Below are 18,041 nucleotides of genomic sequence, written 5' to 3'. Positions count from 1 at the left end.
ACCCTAAAGTGGGACCACAAGGGCAAGAAGATCCTTTCTGTGCATCATACATCAGTCTGATATGAGCACAAGCCTGAATACTCTGGAAGAACAGGTCTTAGCTATCCTCTCTCTTGAATGAAGCCCTTCCAAAATGTTCTGTAGCCTACTTGAGGAAGTATAGTGAGTTTGATAGCAAAAAAAAAAAAAAGCAGTGATGATGTGCTCTTCCAAGAGCAAAAGAAACTCTGGACTTTATGGATGTAGATCTGGAGCTTCTTTTAGGGTCCATGTAAAATGACCTTTAATATCTTTCTCATTTCTTTCAATTCCAGAAAGCTTAGCAACCTCTATCTGTGAGTGAGCCCAAGCACATACTCACACACACCAGATTTTGGACAAGTTTGTATTTGCATCCAAACTGTTTCCCCATCTGCTCTTGTTAGTTATTACAGGCCATTCTCTGGAGTGAGGTATTCTGGCTGCCATAACATCTGTGAGTGTTGTAATGAGGTTGGTTAGAATGTAACTCACTGAAGCAGCAAGAACTAATCACCGTATATTGATAGAAGATTTGCAGAGCCTTAGATGGAGACTGCTGCAATAATCTTCTGGGTGTGCATATGGGGTGGGGGGTGGAGGGAATTGTGTATGTACACGTGTGGTAGTAAAATTACTCATTAGCTGCAGTAGGTCTCATTATCTTAGGGAAGCACATCAATGATTCACTGCTTAACAGGGTGTCTGGAAATGCCTGCTTATACGCAGAAGGCAGCCGGAGCCAATATCCTGTGCAGTCCATGAGCACCTGTCTTGGATTGAAGGAAATTTAACTGTCTCTATTTTCTCTCCCAGATACTGGAACTCCCTGAGTAACCTTGTGGCTTCGCTCCTGAATTCAGTGCGCTCCATTGCCTCCCTGTTGCTGCTTCTCTTCCTCTTCATTATCATCTTCTCACTCCTGGGGATGCAGCTCTTTGGGGGCAAGTTTAACTTCGATGAGATGCAGACCAGGAGGAGTACATTCGACAACTTCCCCCAGTCCCTCCTCACTGTGTTTCAGGTAAGAGCAAGAGTGATCCCAATGGGGCCAACACACTGTGTTTACACGGGGTGAGACAGAGAGCAGGTCCTGCACCCTTCCCCTGCAGCCTGACAGTCCCAAGACTGGACATCAGGCTAACAGCGTCAGGAGCAAGGTGCCACACTGTGCTGCCAGCACAGGAGTATTCCCTCCAAAGTGGGGAACCAAAGCTAAAGCCACCAGGTCTTAGCAGGGTAGGACAAGAGAATGGCCATTGCCATGTCCCAGGGCAGCACCTGCATGCCAAACCCCAATGCTGCAGCTGTCCTTCCCCCTCCCACGCTACTGGGGAACAAATATCTGCTCGCGGCACCAGAGAATTAATCAAATGGCCTTTAAGCTGACTGCAGTTTGGGAAGTGATCAACCAAGAGCATCAGGATCATGATTTCATGTGCAAGGTGAAGGGAAGTGGCAGGGAGGGCTGTGCTGAGGGCTGTCTTCAGTGCTATAGGTTATGCAGCTTGTCTGAAACAACAAACATGTGGGAGGGAAATGACTGGGAGAGGTGGGGAGACTTGAACAGAGTTGTCTGGGAGAGCCATTTGGCTTCAGCCATCATCTTCAAGGGGACATCTGGGGTTTTTTTACACTTTGAGCACAGGCCCTCTTTGCATTCTCCTTGTTCTGGGGGGTTTTGGGGGGTTTGGTTGGTTTTTTTTTTCATTTTCTAGATGGACACAGCCAGAGTCTCCGGACATCCTGGGGGAGGGGGTGTTCTCTAGGACAGTAGATATCTTTGTGTTAATGGGGTTTTCAAATTCTCTGTGTGGTCTAACACTGTATCCCTTATTGGTGGGAATGTGTCATTTAGATCCTGACTGGGGAGGACTGGAATTCGGTGATGTATGATGGGATCATGGCTTATGGCGGCCCCTCTTTTCCAGGAATGTTGGTCTGTATTTACTTCATCATCCTCTTCATCTGTGGAAACTGTATCCTTTGATGCTACTCTTTTCTCCAATTGGGGCTGAATTTAAAGCCACCCTTTACTACTTTGTTATGTCAGAATGTACCTTACAATTTTACCTTCTCCCTAGGTCTGAATTTTGGCTTTGCACTTCCAAAAGTTAAACAAGTTTATTTAATTTTAGCTAGTGCTAAGGTATATAAACAGTTGTGAGAGCCAGCTACTTGCCAGTTCCACATGCTAGCTTTTATTTAGTATCTTTACATGTTTAGTGGTTTTATTTTACATTCCCCTTAATTCTCTCATAGGTTTTTCTTTCCTGCCTTCTCCAGAAATCAATCTCTGTGTGTACCTACTGTACTTACTGCATATTTTTGCTTTAATTGCCTTTTCAGTAACATATTCCATGTGCTTTCATGCAAGCCTTATGTGGAATAAAAAATATGTATAATCTACAATATGCTATATACAAATGCTGTAATAGCAGTAACATATGTTTGACATAATTGATTTAGGTGAGATCATATATTAATTCATGTATAAACTAACAGGAACCGTGTTCCATTTCAGTTACTGCAATTTGTGTATTCTTCAAACAGAAAGTCGTGTGCTCTGTTATCTTCCAGCCTGTGCTGGTGTTAAGTAACTTCAGTTCTCTCTGGCTTCAAGGTGAAGTGAGGGCACTGTACATATCCCAGGAGGTACAAAGCACATTGCATGATTAGGCTGTGAGTGTCTTTTCACAGGAATTTGCATATAACACAGAGCTATGGTTCTGTTCCATATCTCAGTTTGCTCCAAATTTGTTCATGTTTAGTTTCTGCTTCCCTAATAGATGGCCCTCCTATGTCAGAGGTGACATTTCTTTTTATATTGATTCTTCTATAAAGCCACCTTGTAGTCTCAGCCCAGCTCTTCCAGCCTTTCCTCATAATTCAGATCTCTCAAACCCTGTTATCTGACATTTCAGTTGACCCATGCCCTCTCTTCAAAGTGAGATGGTGCAATTCCACTTATCTGAAGGTCAAGGCAGGCAGTCTGCCTAACAGCTTAAAAAAGCTACAATTTGGATCTCCGTGTGAACTGCAGAGGAAAATGTGAGCCAGCTCTACATGCTGGCTGACTTTGGAGCCATTAGACCCTGGAGCCCAGGGAGGGGGGTGGCTGTATTTCTAGATTAAGCCTTGCACTGAGGTTTACTTAAAAGTTATTATGGTAGAATAAGACCCACTCTCAAGAAATTTATGAAGGAAGCTGATGCTCAGATTTGTAACATGAGGTCTGAACACTGACTGGCAAGACAAGAAAACAGTTGTGATTCCTTGCCCTTCAGCTACATGGGCACAACTGGCCATGCATGGACCCTCTGCTAGGAGATGGCAGAGTTGTCAGCTCAACTTTCAGTGCCCAGACTAAATGAATTTCTTTTTGGTTGCCTCAGAAATGCTAATGAAAGTGCTATGTTTGCTGTCCATAAAATCCACTCATGTCTGTGGGAATACCTATAATGAGGTTGTTCAACTCAAGTAAGTAGGCCAAAACTGGAAAGCCCAGGTGCCTTATGGTATGAGACTCTTGAAAATAAGAGTGCTTTAATAAAAGTGACCTAAGCTGTCAAAGATGCAAAGTGTTCAGCACTTCCCTTATCTTCAGTGGGATTTGTTGCACAAAGCGAGACCCTTTGGGGAAATCAGAAACTAAAATATAAGTTTGGACCTAGATGTTTTATATCAGTCATTCTGCTGTGAAATTTTGGAAACCTCACACAATGTGTTACCCATTTGGATGGAAGGTGTAGGTTTGTAGATGCTGGATATGCACATCCTGAACATTTGTGTGAAATGGAAGTTTGGAAAATCCAAGAAATCTGATGACAAGTTGCTAAAAATTTTCAATTAAGAAACCTTTAGTATAATGTTGTTCTGCAGTTTCCAAAGCCCATTTTCTTTGAGTAGCACACAAACAGATATCCTGCTGAATGTATTTTTGGCCATTGCTGTGGACAACCTTGCTGATGCTGAGAGTTTAACATCTGCACAGAAAGAGGAGGAAGAGGAAAAAGAAAGGAAAAAGCTAGCTAGGTAAATCCATTTGCATACACCTATCTACACTCATATGCATGCATTCCTGTGAGCATATTTACACACATTATGTACATATATATGTGCAAGTAAGTATGTGTGTATATGTAATATATATGCATAACTCCTCTGTAGGTGTGTATAGATTATATATATGTGATTAATATAGTTATATATATTATTAGGTATATGTAATTTTTTATGTAAAAGAATTCAAACTAAAGGACAGGAAGGTGTCATGAGCTGGGAGTCCCCACAGTTGCAACGATGTGAGCAGAGGAAAGGAAGTCTGAGTGACTGATGAACTTTCAGGGCATCAGCAGAGAATGAGTGGGATATGGTGTCAATGTTACAATCCTGTTTGAATCTCCCTATTACCTTCCCATTGCTTTGGACCACAAGGCATGTTTTCCGACTATTGTTGCCATGACAAGATTCAGCAGCTTCCTTCTCTTTTGAGGCCACATGCTGTTCTTCTCTTTTTTCTGCAAACTTAGGAAGCACGAGCTGGATGTAGAGCTTCTCTGTCATTACCAGCTGCCAACAGCGGGGAAGCCTCTCCTTAACTGGTTATTTCTATTCACTGTCTTCCAGACTGCTTGGAGGGGATCTCTTGTGCAGATCTTTCTGCTTTGTCCTGCATGAGAGTCAGCAGGTTTCCCTGGCTCTGGGAGTGCAGCGAGGGGCTAAACTTTGCAGGCAACCTAGCAGAAGTCCACAAGATATGGCTTGAAAATGGTTCATGCCTTTCTCATTGGGTGAACAAAGAGATCTCTACTGACAGATCTAGAATACTCGTGTGCACAAACGCACAGGCACGTACTTCCCCCACATGCGCATGCACACACACAAACACATGCCATTGAGAAAGCTATAAAATAAAAGGATGGTATACAGAATTAGAGCAGAGTCTCTGCCTTTGCCTGCAGATGAGGACATGGTAGAGCCGCTGGTATGTAAGCTGGACTCAGAATGGAGGTACCAGCCAGCCGATCGTTCTCACGGTGTGCGCTGTACTACATGAAGTTCCTGAAAGGGAAACAGCTTTCCACCTTTGTAACTCTTTGCTTTTTAACTTGTAAAATTGTTAGGACTGCTAGTCCCGAAAAGAAACAGGAGATGGAAAAAACAGCCGTGGAGGAGGAGACAAAGGAGGAGAAAATTGAACTGAAATCAATCACTGCTGATGGAGAATCCCCGCCTGCTACCAAGGTAAGGTCTGCTGCCAGCCAGCACACTCTGTGCAGTGATGGCATGAACAGCTTGGGTTTCTGAGGGAATGAAAACCCTCTGGCTTGTCTGACAAAGGCTTTGCTGCTTCTCCTTCCATTTCTGTCAGATCAACGTGGATGATTATCAGCCCAATGAAAATGAAGAAAAGAGCCCATATCCCACAACAGAAGCACCAGGTATATACTTTCTTCCTCTTACCCCTGATTTGACAAAGCTCCAGTTGCTAATGCACATAAAGCCAAATTGTGTTAGCATGTATGCTTGTCCTGGTTTCAGCTGGGATAGAGTTAACTGTCTTCCTAGTAGCTGGTACAGTGCTATGTTTTGAGTTCAGTATGTGAAGAATGTTGATAACACTGATGTTTTCAGTTGTTGCTCAGTAGTGTTTAGACTATAGTCAAGGATTTTTCAGCTTCTCATGCCGAGCCAGGGCACCTGACCCAAACTGGCCAACAGTGTATTCCATACCATGGGACATCCCATCTAGTTTAGGAACTGGGAAGTGGGGGACAGGGAATGGCCACTCGGGGACTGGCTGGGTGTCGGTCGGCGGGTGGTGAGCAATTGCCCTGCGCATCATTTGTACATTCTAATCCTTTTATTATTACTGTTTGTCATTTTATTAGTGTTATCATTATCATTATTAGTTTCTTCTTTTCTGTTCTATTAAACCGTTCTTATCTCAACCCAGGAGTTTTACTTCTTTTCCCAATTTTCTCCCCCATCCCACTGGATGGGGGGGGGAGTGAGTGAGTGGCTGCGTGGTGCTTAGTTGCTGGCTGGGATTAAACCATAACAATGCTGAACACATAATGCTTTCATGACAGGACAGGATGATGTACTTGCCTGTGTTTGCACAGGTGTGGACTTGGTCCTTTGCAGTCCCTATACTGATTAGTTGTATTTGATTTGGTTCTCTGTAAAGCTCTGTATTTGACTTTGTGTTTCGAAATACAGAACCTTACAGAGAACCAAATCAAATCATATACAAATCTCTGTATATGAAAATGTATGTATGACTTTTTTTTCAGTTTATTTTTTCAGTCCTTAGTGATCAAAGGAGACTCACAACAGATACTCATGAAAGTCATAGTGCTGAATGCCTTTTTGCACTTTTGTCTAATCAAAAAGGACAGTGTGACTTATTAACATAACTCTAAAGGCATAAGATCTCAGCCTAGAATTGGAAAAAAACAAGCTAGAGCATTAGTTAGGCTAGTTTTCAAGTCAGTTGGACCTAGTTAACTTCATCCTCAGATAATTAAAACATTGGTTGAAGAAATCTCAGAACTTCAAGGAGTTTTTCTTCAAGAGATCCTGAATGGGAGGTGGGGTTCGAGCAGAAGAATTATAAGCTAGTCAGTTCAACTTCCATTCTTGGAAAAGTGCTGGAACAAATGACTAAACAAACTATATGACTGCAAGATAAGGAGATGACTAGCAGCCAACATAGATTTGCCAAGAACAAATCACGTCAAACTACCCTTATTTTCTTCTAAAAGGGGCTGACAAGACTTGTAGACAGGAGAAAAGAAGTAGATGTCATATTCTTTAGCTTTGCTAGGGCTTCTGACTGTCTCTTATAACATTCTCATAAGCCAGCTGGAAAAACACAGTCTAGATGATTGAGAGAGAAATTGGTCAGACCCTTTATGTGGAGAGTAGTGATGGCCCAAGTGAGGTTCTACAACCCAAGAGTCTGTCCCGAGTTCAGTTCAGTTCATTGTTAATGACCTGAATGATGGAAGAGGAAATATGCTTATTACATTTGCAGATGACATAAAGCTAGGAAGGACGGGAAGCATGCTGGAGGGCAGCATTAGAATTCAAAGAGCTCTTGAGAAACTGGATAAATGGTCTAAATAAAATTGAAAGTGCCAGGCTCTACACATAGACAGGAATAAACAACTCACAAATAAAGGATCTTAGGTGACAGCTAGTTAGGTAACAGTCCTTGAGAAAAGAATCTGAATCTTGTAATCACAAGCTCGACAGGTGCCAACAACATTTTGCTGTCTTTCAAAGGGCAAGCAAGTAGTGAGATTTATAAACAGTGAAAACATGACCCTTTAGTCCAGTTACGGGTTTCTTCTAACTGGCCAGTGAAAGCTAATCAGAGCAAAGCAATTGTTTTATTCTGTTCACCATTGATAAGGTCTCAGCTGGGATATCACATCTCATTTTGGGTGCTCTGCTTAGAAGTGGGGCTGAACTGGAAGAAGTGTAGAAGAGCATGGTGAAAACAATGCTAGTAGGAAGCAACAACTAAGATTCAAAGAATTTTGGTCGTTTGAGCTAGGAAAGGTAGGAGAAACATCTTCAAATGCATAAAAGCCTGTTACAGGTAGGAGGGGTATTATCTCCATTATGAAGAAGTAACAGATTTAAGATTCACACCAGGGGAGAATTTTCTAATGGTGAGGCTAGAAAAGATCATGAAGATGGTTGTGGAAGCCCAGCATTACTGAATGTTGTTAGGAACAGGTCAGAAAAACATCTGCCAGAAAATACTTAGGTATAATAATTAGTTGATCCTGTCTTAGCAGAGGCATGAACTAGAGGGCCTTTTGTGATCCTTTCCTGCTCTGCTCTTCTGCGTTTCTGTGATTATGTAACAGGCTGTAATAGGTAATAAACCACATTCTCTTCTATTCCATGATTCCTAATAAATGTCTGATAATAGGTTGGTGTGATAGGGTAAAAAAAGGCACAATAGTTCATTTTAAATAGATGGACAAAGTGTTTCAGACAAGCAAAAAGGAAAACTGTCCATTGCATTTGATGTTCAGTACAAAAAATCCCCACATTTGCTATACTTGTATTCATCAATATTTATAACCCATTTATCAGGAATAGAGTATGGTTCCAACACCATGCAATACTGTTTTAACATTGCCTGGAGCAGATCACTCTGGCTTTAATCTTCCCAGCACATCTATAGGCACAGGCACTTACTGGACACACATCCCCGGTTGCTAAGGGGCTTGTGGGAGTCTTTAGACAGAAGAACAAATTAAAACAGCTTGATACAGTTCTGTTTCTGTTTCTCAGCTGGCTTGGATTTGCAGACCATTACATTTTTTTCACGTGAAGGTACAGTCACCTGTATATCAAATTTAAGCCTACTGATAATAGAATTGTGTTTTAGTTACCTTCTGTGGATAGCTTAGAAATAGTCTGGCATGTGAACTATTTGACAAAAACTACATCTACAATTTGTGTCATAGATGTTTTATCTGCAGCTGTGCATAGGATTAGAGTGCAGAAAATTAAGTACAAACACTTTTAACTCCTGCCTTGGGGTGCCAATCCCTGGCTTGGCGTACTTTTGAACAGAACCTAAAATTTGAATGGATGGTCAGGTTTTCTCCTGTCTCCTATTAGAAATGCAAAGGGACAGCATTTTGGTTATTTGGTATTGTATGATGCCATTTCTAAACAGGCCTATTCCCCGAATTGTTTATCAATTCTTTGTGAAGAGTGAAGCTGATCTCTAACAGCTCACAAAATTACCTGACCACTTCTTTTAGAGTTCATGGAAGTCGACCATAAGGCTCAGAGGCAGTAAAGTTTTGTAAATCCCTTGTTAGATCAGATTTACCGTGGTCATCTACTCCATTCTGCTGTATAAATCTTAGAAACACCAAGGCCCTCTGAGCTGATGTGGCATGTCACATCTGCCTTGTGTAGTCAGTTTTGGGGAACAAGGCCCAAAGGGTTTCCACAGCATTAATAAGCAAGAATTTCCCAATCCCCACATGTAGCCCTGCCCAATTGCCTTGTGGCCATCTGACCAGTCCAGAATCCTTCTGCCGATTGCTGATCGGTGCAGCTGTGGTACAGGAGATGCCATGCAGCCATATAGGGCCCATCTGAGAACACATCTTTTCTTGCCCACTTGCATGTGGATCCATTTCAGATGTGCTTTGAGTGAAGCATGCTGTTGCTTCTTAGATGCAGTCAACTGGTTCTACTTATTTTCTGTTTATGATTTAAGCTGTTAATGCCTGTGACCTTTCCATGGCAGTGTACGATTCCATCCTCTGAAAACATCCTTCACCCTAACCCAGTGTTCAGAAACAACTTGAAATGGTGGCTTCATTTGTTTTCCCTTTATTCTTTCAACATACCGCGCTCAATCTCCTATTTGTTTCCACTGCCTCAACCAGTTTTCTCAAGAATATCTTCTGACTCTATTTGCTACACAGTGTTGCTTTTAGCCCCAGGAATACTCTGTGTACTTGCAGCTCATCAGATCACCTATCCTCTTTGTTGGAAGGAGAGACTAGTTCTTCCAGAGATTTGTGTACACTAGAAGGATTATTATGATGATATGTTTGTTATAGGAAGACAGGGAGCTAGTCTTGCAGTCTAGTACAGAAACAGACGAAGAATTCAGAATGTCAGAGGGAGGTAAAAGCTTGGGATGATTCATGGGAGCTTGAAGCAAAGCAATGTCCTTACACAAGAGTTCTGGTGTTTGTACAGTAAAAAAAAAAAAAAATCCTCTTCATTGAATTTCTCACTGATGCTGCACTGTAGCCTGTGTGTGCTTTTGGCTTCACAACCAAAGGACATCACTATCCTAATGAAGCATAATTTAAGATGACAGTCCCAGATTTGAATTTCCTTGAACTTCAGGAGAGTTCAAACCTAGTTCTGAACTTGGCAGCTCTGAGTCATGTTTCTTTATGATTTCATGGCAAGCTTGACTAGAAGGGTCACTTTCTAAACATTAAAATACCTTAGATATAGAAAACAGTCAAAGAACAAGTGTTGGATTGCAGCTGGTGTCCTGCCCAGCCCATCTGTGAATACCATGTTGACCTTTGCTTCTTCGAATGCTAGCAACTGTGCAACCTACTGTTTCTATATGCAGGTAGATAGCTTAGGTAGTGACCTGAGCTGAGGCTGTAATCATATTATTCTTTGTGTATTTGCGCCTCAGGGTTTCCTTTCTTCTGTGCCCTAGACCCTACTTTAAATGAAAAATATTTAGAACATTATTCTTTATCTATGGCTGAGGAACTGAATGTGTTTTCTAGTCTGAAGGTATGTGGTCGCCAGAATCATTAATATATTTCTTGCTGTATGGCAGACACAAGAAAAAGAGGTGAGGAACAATGTTCTTTATGGTATTCACGGGGCTGATCCTTCTGCTAAGAGTCCATTTTCCTGAGGCATTGTTCCATACCCATTTCAAAGTGTTTTTTTAAGCATTCCTCTGACTAAAAGAAAAAGTGAAGGCACAGAACAGGTACTCAGAATACTAGACTTTTTAAGTAAGAGCTCTCAAATATCATGTGATCATGGGCATCGGTATTCTGGACTGTTAAAGAAGAAAAAGAGTTTGCTTACTTCGCTCGTTGTCAGCCCACTCTGAAATCTGTAGATAAAAGATGCCAGTGCAAAGTATTTTAATATTAAATAAATATGAGCATTAACTCATTTTACCAGTACCATGCACAAAAGTATTTCTGAAAGAATGTTTCTTTAATTAATAAAGACTGTAGAAAGAGTATTATAAAGTATATTACAATATAAAATTGAGCTGTTAAAAAATAGACTGGCTTAAAAAGTACAAACTCTATGTACCAGCTCAAACATTTATGCAAAAATCTATCAAGTGAATTTGAGCTGAACTCTTGCTACTAGAAGTGTAAAGAAAGAATCCTATTTGCATGCAATAATGGCATGCCTTGAAAAGGCCACTTTTCTCCTGTCTCTGACATCAAGATTAGGATCTCTGCTGATTCATCTGTTCTTTCTGATGTGTCCATTACTAGATCAAGTACAGTACCTGACCCTAAAGGAACAGGCTCTTCCTGGAATTTATCTCACTTTATGGACTTAATATAAACGTTTTAACTAGAGTTTCCTCCTTTGCATTGGCTGGAAGATAAATCAGTTGCATCTAACATGTCAGGCTCCCTTCTTAAAAATATTTTTTCCTGTCTATCTGGTTAAGTTAGAAGATTAGGATCTTTAAAAGAGAAAAATACTGTCATGTCATTTACAAAACAGCATCTGACTTCAGCAGGTAGAAGAAATCCTCAAAGGTAGAGGGTTCTCTTTCACATACCACTTAGTCCCCATCTCTGCATTTTTTTCCTTGAGGGTGCTCACTGATCTGCACAGTGCCTGGAGATCTGCTCCATAGGCATCAGGTTCGAGAGTTGCAGCCTTGCTCCTGCCCTTTCAATCTTCCCCCCACTGAATTATGAAAAGACACAATTTTAAGAATTTCTGATTGGTGTAAGTCAAGGTGCCCATGCTCCATGTTTGCTCTGTGCCATATGCACACTCATCCAGACACAATCCCAGATGTGGCAGTGGCTCCATGGAGAGCCTTACAAAGAGGAGAAAAACAGATCTTGATAAATTGGAGGAATGGTCTGAAGAAAATAAGATGCAGTTCAATAAGGATGAGGTCAAAGTGCCACTCTTGGGAATAGTCAGCAGCACAAATGCAGAGGGGGCAGTGACAGGCTAAGCAGCCATTCTGTCATAAATAATTTGTGCTTTGTGCAAATCAGAAACTGGTGGCAAACTAATGCCAGAGTGTAATGAAAAGAAGTGCCCATGAAGGACATTTAAACAGGAAGATAGTATTATAAAATATAAGAAGTAATCCAGCTCTCCTCAGCACCACTAAAACCTCAACTGCAGGTTAATCCTACAGATAATCTGGAGGAAAGCAGCAAGAATGATCAGAGACCTAGGGAACACAGCACCTCAGGAAAGACTGTTGCTGTTTTGCTTTAGGAACCAGAAATCCTCGCAGAGGCATAATAATGGTCCTTAAGTATATAATAGCCTTCTGCAAGAGGAAGGGAATTCTCTGTTTTCTGTGTCCATGGAAAATAGATAATGGATTTAGACCATAGCAAGAAAGGTTCAAGTCAGCCATTAGAAGAAATTTTTTTTGCAGAAGGGACAGTGAAGGATCTGAGGAGGCTGTTGTTGAGGATATTGTGGGTTTACCAGCATTGATGGTTTTACACAAAGACTAGACCAATGTCTGCCAGGGAGAGCGCCGGGCAGCAGATGCTGCCTTGGAGAAAGCAAGTGGACGAGGAACTTCAAGCTTTCATCATTCTACTTCAATGATTCTTAGTTTTTATCTCTAGTTATGACAGAGACAAATGCCCCAGCACTCCAGAATGGGTTTTATTTTGCATTAAAAGACAAAAATGTTTCTTGCAGCAGAGGAAGATGAGGAAGAACCTGAGATGCCTGTCGGCCCTCGGCCTCGCCCAATGTCTGAGCTGCACCTCAAGGAAAAGGCTGTGCCCATGCCCGATGCCAGTGCTTTTTTCATCTTCAGTCCTAACAACAGGTATTTAAGAGACTGCTTACCTGGAACAAGGAGGCGGAGAGCAGGTACCCCTTTCACACTGGGCCCCAAAGGTTACGTGGTGCAGAGCTCCCTTCCAGTAGTTCATATCAGAGACCTCCTTTGACCACTCTGTCTTTTAAAGGCCCTGGCATGAAATCCTCATGAAAGCACAACTGTAGGGAGCCCCCTGACAATATTCAATGGGAGTTCATGGCACCTGCAAGGTTGATTGAAGACACAAATCATGAAAGCTTCAGAAATAAGGGACTTGGAGGCAAGTCAGTAATTGGAATTCCCCAACATATTCAGGTCCAAATTGCAAGCAAGCCATCGTGCAATCAGTTGAGCGTGAGGTAGGAGCTTTCTATCCTAATGGCTGCTCAAAATCCACTCCCAGTAGGGAGTTCACGTATCTCTGCTCATTCCTACACATCAAGAACAAGCATAGAAGAAAAGGGGGGAGGAGGATGAGAGTCCATAGCTCTGAGGGGGAGGCTGAGAAGAATAATTCTTCTCTCTCACTCTTCCCTTGGGCTCCTGCAATGTGGCTTCACATTGTCCCACTTGTCTTTGCAACACGGATGTGTGAGACCAGTACTGTAAGTGGAGGGCTGAGCTATGACAGAGGGCAATATATCTTTCCAAAGGTGCAGAAATGAGCTGACTGCCCAGTGGCCTGTGGACTACCGTGTATCCCAATATCTTCCTTGTAGACTTGGCCTCCAAACATAGCCCTGAAGTAAGGCAGGGTTGTAAAGGCACAGCTGAATTCAAAGCTAGTCTTTCTGCAGCAGGGCTTGTGCCACTCCTGCTTGGGTATGTGCAACAGGGAGGGACTGATGATGATTGGGATTCATGGACTCTAGTGCCAGCTTTGCCACCCACCCACTGTCACTTGTTGAAGAAGTACATTAACCTCTGCAGTCATCTGTAAAATTGCTATATTAGGGGCTCGTAGGCTTAACAGCCAAAAGTAGAGCTAAATAGATTAATGAAGTGCCTCTAGAATTATGCATAGGACTGTTATGAGGTTTAACTCCTTGTATCCTGATGCTAACGTATAGAAGGTGCTGTAATGGTCTCCAGTAAGCATACCGCTGTTGGATGGGAGGCTGCTACTTCTTTACCTGCTAGTTTCCCACTAAGAGCACCAAGCACTTTATGTTGGGCTGACATTTAGCAGACACCCTGCGTGACAGGATGTCCTCCCAGAAGCCCTTTGCAAATGCCAGCATGCCCTATATCCATTTGGTCAGGTCTGGGCCCTGTTAGCAAGGTAGATCCGCCATAGCTCCTGCTCAGTGACACTCCAGCCCCAGGTCAGGAAGACATTGGCTACCCTGAAGCCTTCTGCTGCTGCTTTCCCGAATGGTTCTGTGAATGAAAGCAAGGGATATAATTTGGGGTTGATAAGTTTCAGACCATATCTATATCACAAAGGGCTCTGTCAGGAAGGAGTGACTGTTCTCCATTCAAACACATCGAGCATGAGTCTTGCAGGCAGCCGTGTGCATCGCTGCATGAAATGGAGAGCCGAGGCTGCCCAGCATCCAGCAGGGCCAAGCACAGCTGCCTGGGCCCATCGTTCTCCTGTTGCTGGGGCAGAGGGAAGCTGCTCTGCAGAACAATCCTCCAGGGCCAGTCCTGCTGGCAAAAGAGGAGGGGGGAATGTTTCCCAGGTCTTGCTGTTCTCTGAGAGATAAAGTTGTGCCTCTCCTCTCTCTTGCAGGTTTCGTGTCCACTGCCATCGAATCGTTAATGATAACATTTTCACCAACCTGATCCTATTTTTCATCTTGCTCAGCAGCATCTCCCTGGCAGCTGAGGACCCCGTCCGGCACCTCTCCTTTAGGAACCAAGTATGCTTCCCATCCTCCTTCCCTCGCTGTGTATTAAAAGTGTGGTACAAGCAGATCGTGAGTTGAAGCCAGGAAAGGCAGAAAAGACTGCATCAGAGGCTTTGGGAGTGACTCTCTTCCCTAATTTGTGCCTTTTGTAGGCTGCGTGTGAAATCATTGGGTTTTGCAGGCAAAATGAGTCAGTGCAGAATTTGGCCTCTAGTTCGTTTCAGAAGCGTGAGTAGGGGAAGGAGGGACAGGAGGCTGAAGCAAAATTATTGTTCCCAGGGATTAAGGCATTAGAAGTGGGCTGTAGAAACATTGGTTGGGATACAGATAATTCTAATTTGGGGTATTTACAGGTTTCCTTTGGAACATTTGCTCTCCTGCCGCATGCTTTCTTTTGAACTAAAAAGCCCAGGGCCTGATTTTTTACTTTGTTCACACTGGTGTAAATCAGGAGTAACATTCTTGAGTTTGATGCAGTCACTCTGGGGGAAATTGGTGTAATCAAGGTTTGAATCAGACTGTTGGAATGCAAGCTGCAAAGCTATCATTAAATTTGAGATAACCCTCAGAAAATATGCTGTGCTCCTCTTGTCACCAGCCTGGGGGAAGGAAAGGAGGGCATTCAGCACAGAGATACATTCTCACCTTCTTTCCTGACCATTCTTATTAGCCTTTAATGAAATGTTCAGTGCTCCCTTAGCTTTGCCAGTGGTTGCTTCCATTAGTCTGGGGTCATTGCAGAAATCAGAAGAGTCAGCAGTCATATGTGAGACTTCTGATCTGTGCTGTCTGCAGTGGCATTTTGGTGCCTTTATGCTGGAAGAGCTTGCAAGGCTTAGAGTGGGATGATTTTTTTGTTTGTTTAATAATAAAACCTTAATTTAATGCTCAGTGTTCTACCTCCCTGAAATATCTTGGCCTGAGCATGCATTTAAACACATATGTGCATATAGAGAAGGTGTTAATGGAGGTTTATTCCTGAGCTTATCTCAGAGCTGCTTTGCATTTTGCCCTGAAGGAGGGTACTAAATAATATAATCAAACCTGTGCCACCAATGACCCACTTGTGTACAGCTGAGTGTGCCCACCATGTAGGGATAAACATGTGTCAATACGTATTAGCGCTGCAGCATGATGTCAGCTGGCATATGGGCTTCTGACATGCCACAGAAGGTGCCACAGAATCTGTAGCAGAGAGATCTAAATGAGGAAAAAAAAGTAGTCAAAGCTGGTTGTCCTGGATAAAAGAGCTGAAGGCTTGGGGCAAAGCATTGTCTTGTGTATTTGAAGCCACTGATGTTGCATGAAAATCTGTGTTTAATTTTTGCAGGTACAGATGTTTAAAATGTATCATACAAGGGGATACTGACAAGATGTTTGGGTTGCAGATGTGGTCTGCCTTTACACTTTGACAGTAGAACAGTAAGACTGTGTCCTGCCCTGTGCCCACACAGAGGCCTGGGATGGAAAGCAAGCAAGCAAGCTGAAAGCAAACTAACTGCCTCTACCTTCACTCTGGGACAACATAATCAGGCATTAACCTGTGCACAAGGACTCATGGAGACTGGTGCTGCTCTTGACACAAACCGTCCCAGAGCAGGAAGACAGGAACACAGAGCCCAGCAAGGGCTAGTGAAGGGGCTTGGACACTGCTTCTGTCCAGGCGGGCTAGTGGCTGCATCTTTCTTGTGTCACACTGGGCTCAGGCAGCAAGTTTTTGGAAGTCCATCGCCAGTCTGATGAAATAGCCTTAAAGCCCAAGCAGGTCCTAAGACTTTGTGTGCTCACAATATTCTCCTGTTTGCACCTTGGCAAATTCATTGTAATATATTCTAGAGTAAATTCATATTTAGATAATAATAAATATGCCTGCTGATAAATGATAGTACCTGCACAGGTGGAGAAGTGATTTTCATTAGATGTGATTTCATCTCTAAGGGACACCTTTACTAGCTGCAGCTTTGCGGCCAGATTCACTAGTATGCTCTAGCTGCTTTGCAGTGCTCTAGTGATGTAAAGCAGCTGCAGGTACAGCTTAATCATTCACTTTAATCAAGTTTATGGCTGCTTTATGTCGGTGGTGTCATGCAAAACAGCCTGAGAGTACCCATGAATCTGGCCCATTGATTATAAAATTATTCCATTGATATAATAACCAAATGTCAGGACCTACAAGGCAGCAATGCAAGGGGACATTTCCAGTTATAATGTGTGTAAATTAATATAGGATGCAATTGAGATTTGTCCATCCCTGAAATGGCCCTTTTTTAATTCTCCATGATGCAAAAATTGATAGAGCCCAAGACAGCTTTGAAGAAGTGAGAACAACTTGAGGTCAAAAATTGAGCAGTGACCTGAAGAATTTTAAGTTACACAGTAGCAGTAAGTGATACATCCCCCCATTTGACATTCAGTGTCTGCAGATTAGTCCAGATTCGGATCATGCTTAAAGAGCGCAAATTAAAATAACCCTGTAGTTTGCAGTAGCTACCCCACTGCCCATAGCGTACCAAGCTGTAAGAATCTAGCCACCTATAAACTGAGTTAGGGTACAGGCATTGAGATACAATAAACACCTGTGGAATGGGAGAGGGCAGTTTACTGCTGTATGTTTAGTAGTGTTTTAGCAGTAAAGGTTTAAATTTCACAAATGGTTAGTTTTCTTCAGCTTCCATATATTGGCCTTCCAGTTTAGAACTTGGTTATGGTAAAACAATAATCCAAGGGCATGATACTTTTGATTTTCACCATATGTAGTGTAGATAACACTAAAATGGCTTGGGATAGCAGAATACATTGGAGACAAAGAGTTCAATTCTGGTCCCATTATTCAATGAGAAAGTTCTCATTTGCTTTTGTGGGATGTTAATTGATCGGCAGTGAAAGACATTTCTGTCCTTAATTATGTACTTTGAAAATCACTTGACACTTCCAGACTTGCTGTTGCCTTCTGTGACACTCTAGGGACACTTTTTGTGGTCTGCCATGTATGCCACCAGTATCCCCATCACCTGGTCTAAGTTCATGGGAATGATGTGTTTTTCAGCTTGCCTGTTATCCAGGATGCCAATAGAAAGATGCAAGATCTAAGTTAGGTACCTTTGGCACATGACCAAATTATGGTTGCAATACAAGAGCTGGGATTCTGTTCAATTGGCAGAGTCTTTGTTATTCATCCTAATCCAGGGCAAATCAGGATAGAGAAAAAAAATAGCTAGAACATAAATTTGCAGTTTGCTTTTCTTGCTTTGTGAGAGGCACAGAACAAGCCTGAATGGAAGTTAATAGGAAGGAATCTCATGTTTTCCACTGAGAGACCAGGCATCCTTGTATTCTCAGTTTGGAAGCCTATTTGGGAAAATCCTGGAATCATCTGTTCTTTATCAAATTTAAATTAAAAAAAAAAAGAAAGTAAGTCCTACAACAACAACCAAAAAGTTATTTTGCCTCTAGAGCCCTCATGGGATTGTAACTCGGAAAAGATTTCATGTAATGTGCTTCTTGTCCTCTGTGCCAGGACCTCCACTGCATTCAACAGGACGTCGTTACAAAACCATTTCCTATATAGT

General features: G+C 42.4%; 1 protein-coding gene across 17 annotated transcripts in view; it reads left to right on the top strand.

Annotated features, from left to right (window-relative positions):
• CACNA1C (calcium channel, voltage-dependent, L type, alpha 1C subunit) overlaps positions 1 to 18,041 on the top strand; it is a 409,208-nt gene that overhangs the window by 308,644 nt on the left and 82,523 nt on the right. For all 17 annotated transcript variants that reach the window (XM_010566185.1, XM_010566178.1, XM_010566184.1 and 14 more), the window contains exons 13-19: positions 835 to 1,042; positions 1,877 to 1,997; positions 3,939 to 4,053; positions 5,145 to 5,265; positions 5,393 to 5,462; positions 12,493 to 12,625; positions 14,355 to 14,484. In XM_010566185.1, coding sequence (XP_010564487.1) covers positions 835 to 1,042; positions 1,877 to 1,997; positions 3,939 to 4,053; positions 5,145 to 5,265; positions 5,393 to 5,462; positions 12,493 to 12,625; positions 14,355 to 14,484 — 898 coding nt within the window. The remainder of the gene's footprint in view (positions 1 to 834; positions 1,043 to 1,876; positions 1,998 to 3,938; positions 4,054 to 5,144; positions 5,266 to 5,392; positions 5,463 to 12,492; positions 12,626 to 14,354; positions 14,485 to 18,041) is intronic.

Source organism: Haliaeetus leucocephalus, unplaced genomic scaffold, assembly GCF_000737465.1.
Source record: "Haliaeetus leucocephalus isolate CR32 unplaced genomic scaffold, Haliaeetus_leucocephalus-4.0 Scaffold206, whole genome shotgun sequence".
NCBI classification, from domain to species: Eukaryota; Metazoa; Chordata; class Aves; order Accipitriformes; family Accipitridae; genus Haliaeetus; species Haliaeetus leucocephalus.
The sequence above is the reverse complement of the archived record's forward strand: the minus strand, read 5'-3'. Positions and strand labels throughout refer to the sequence as shown.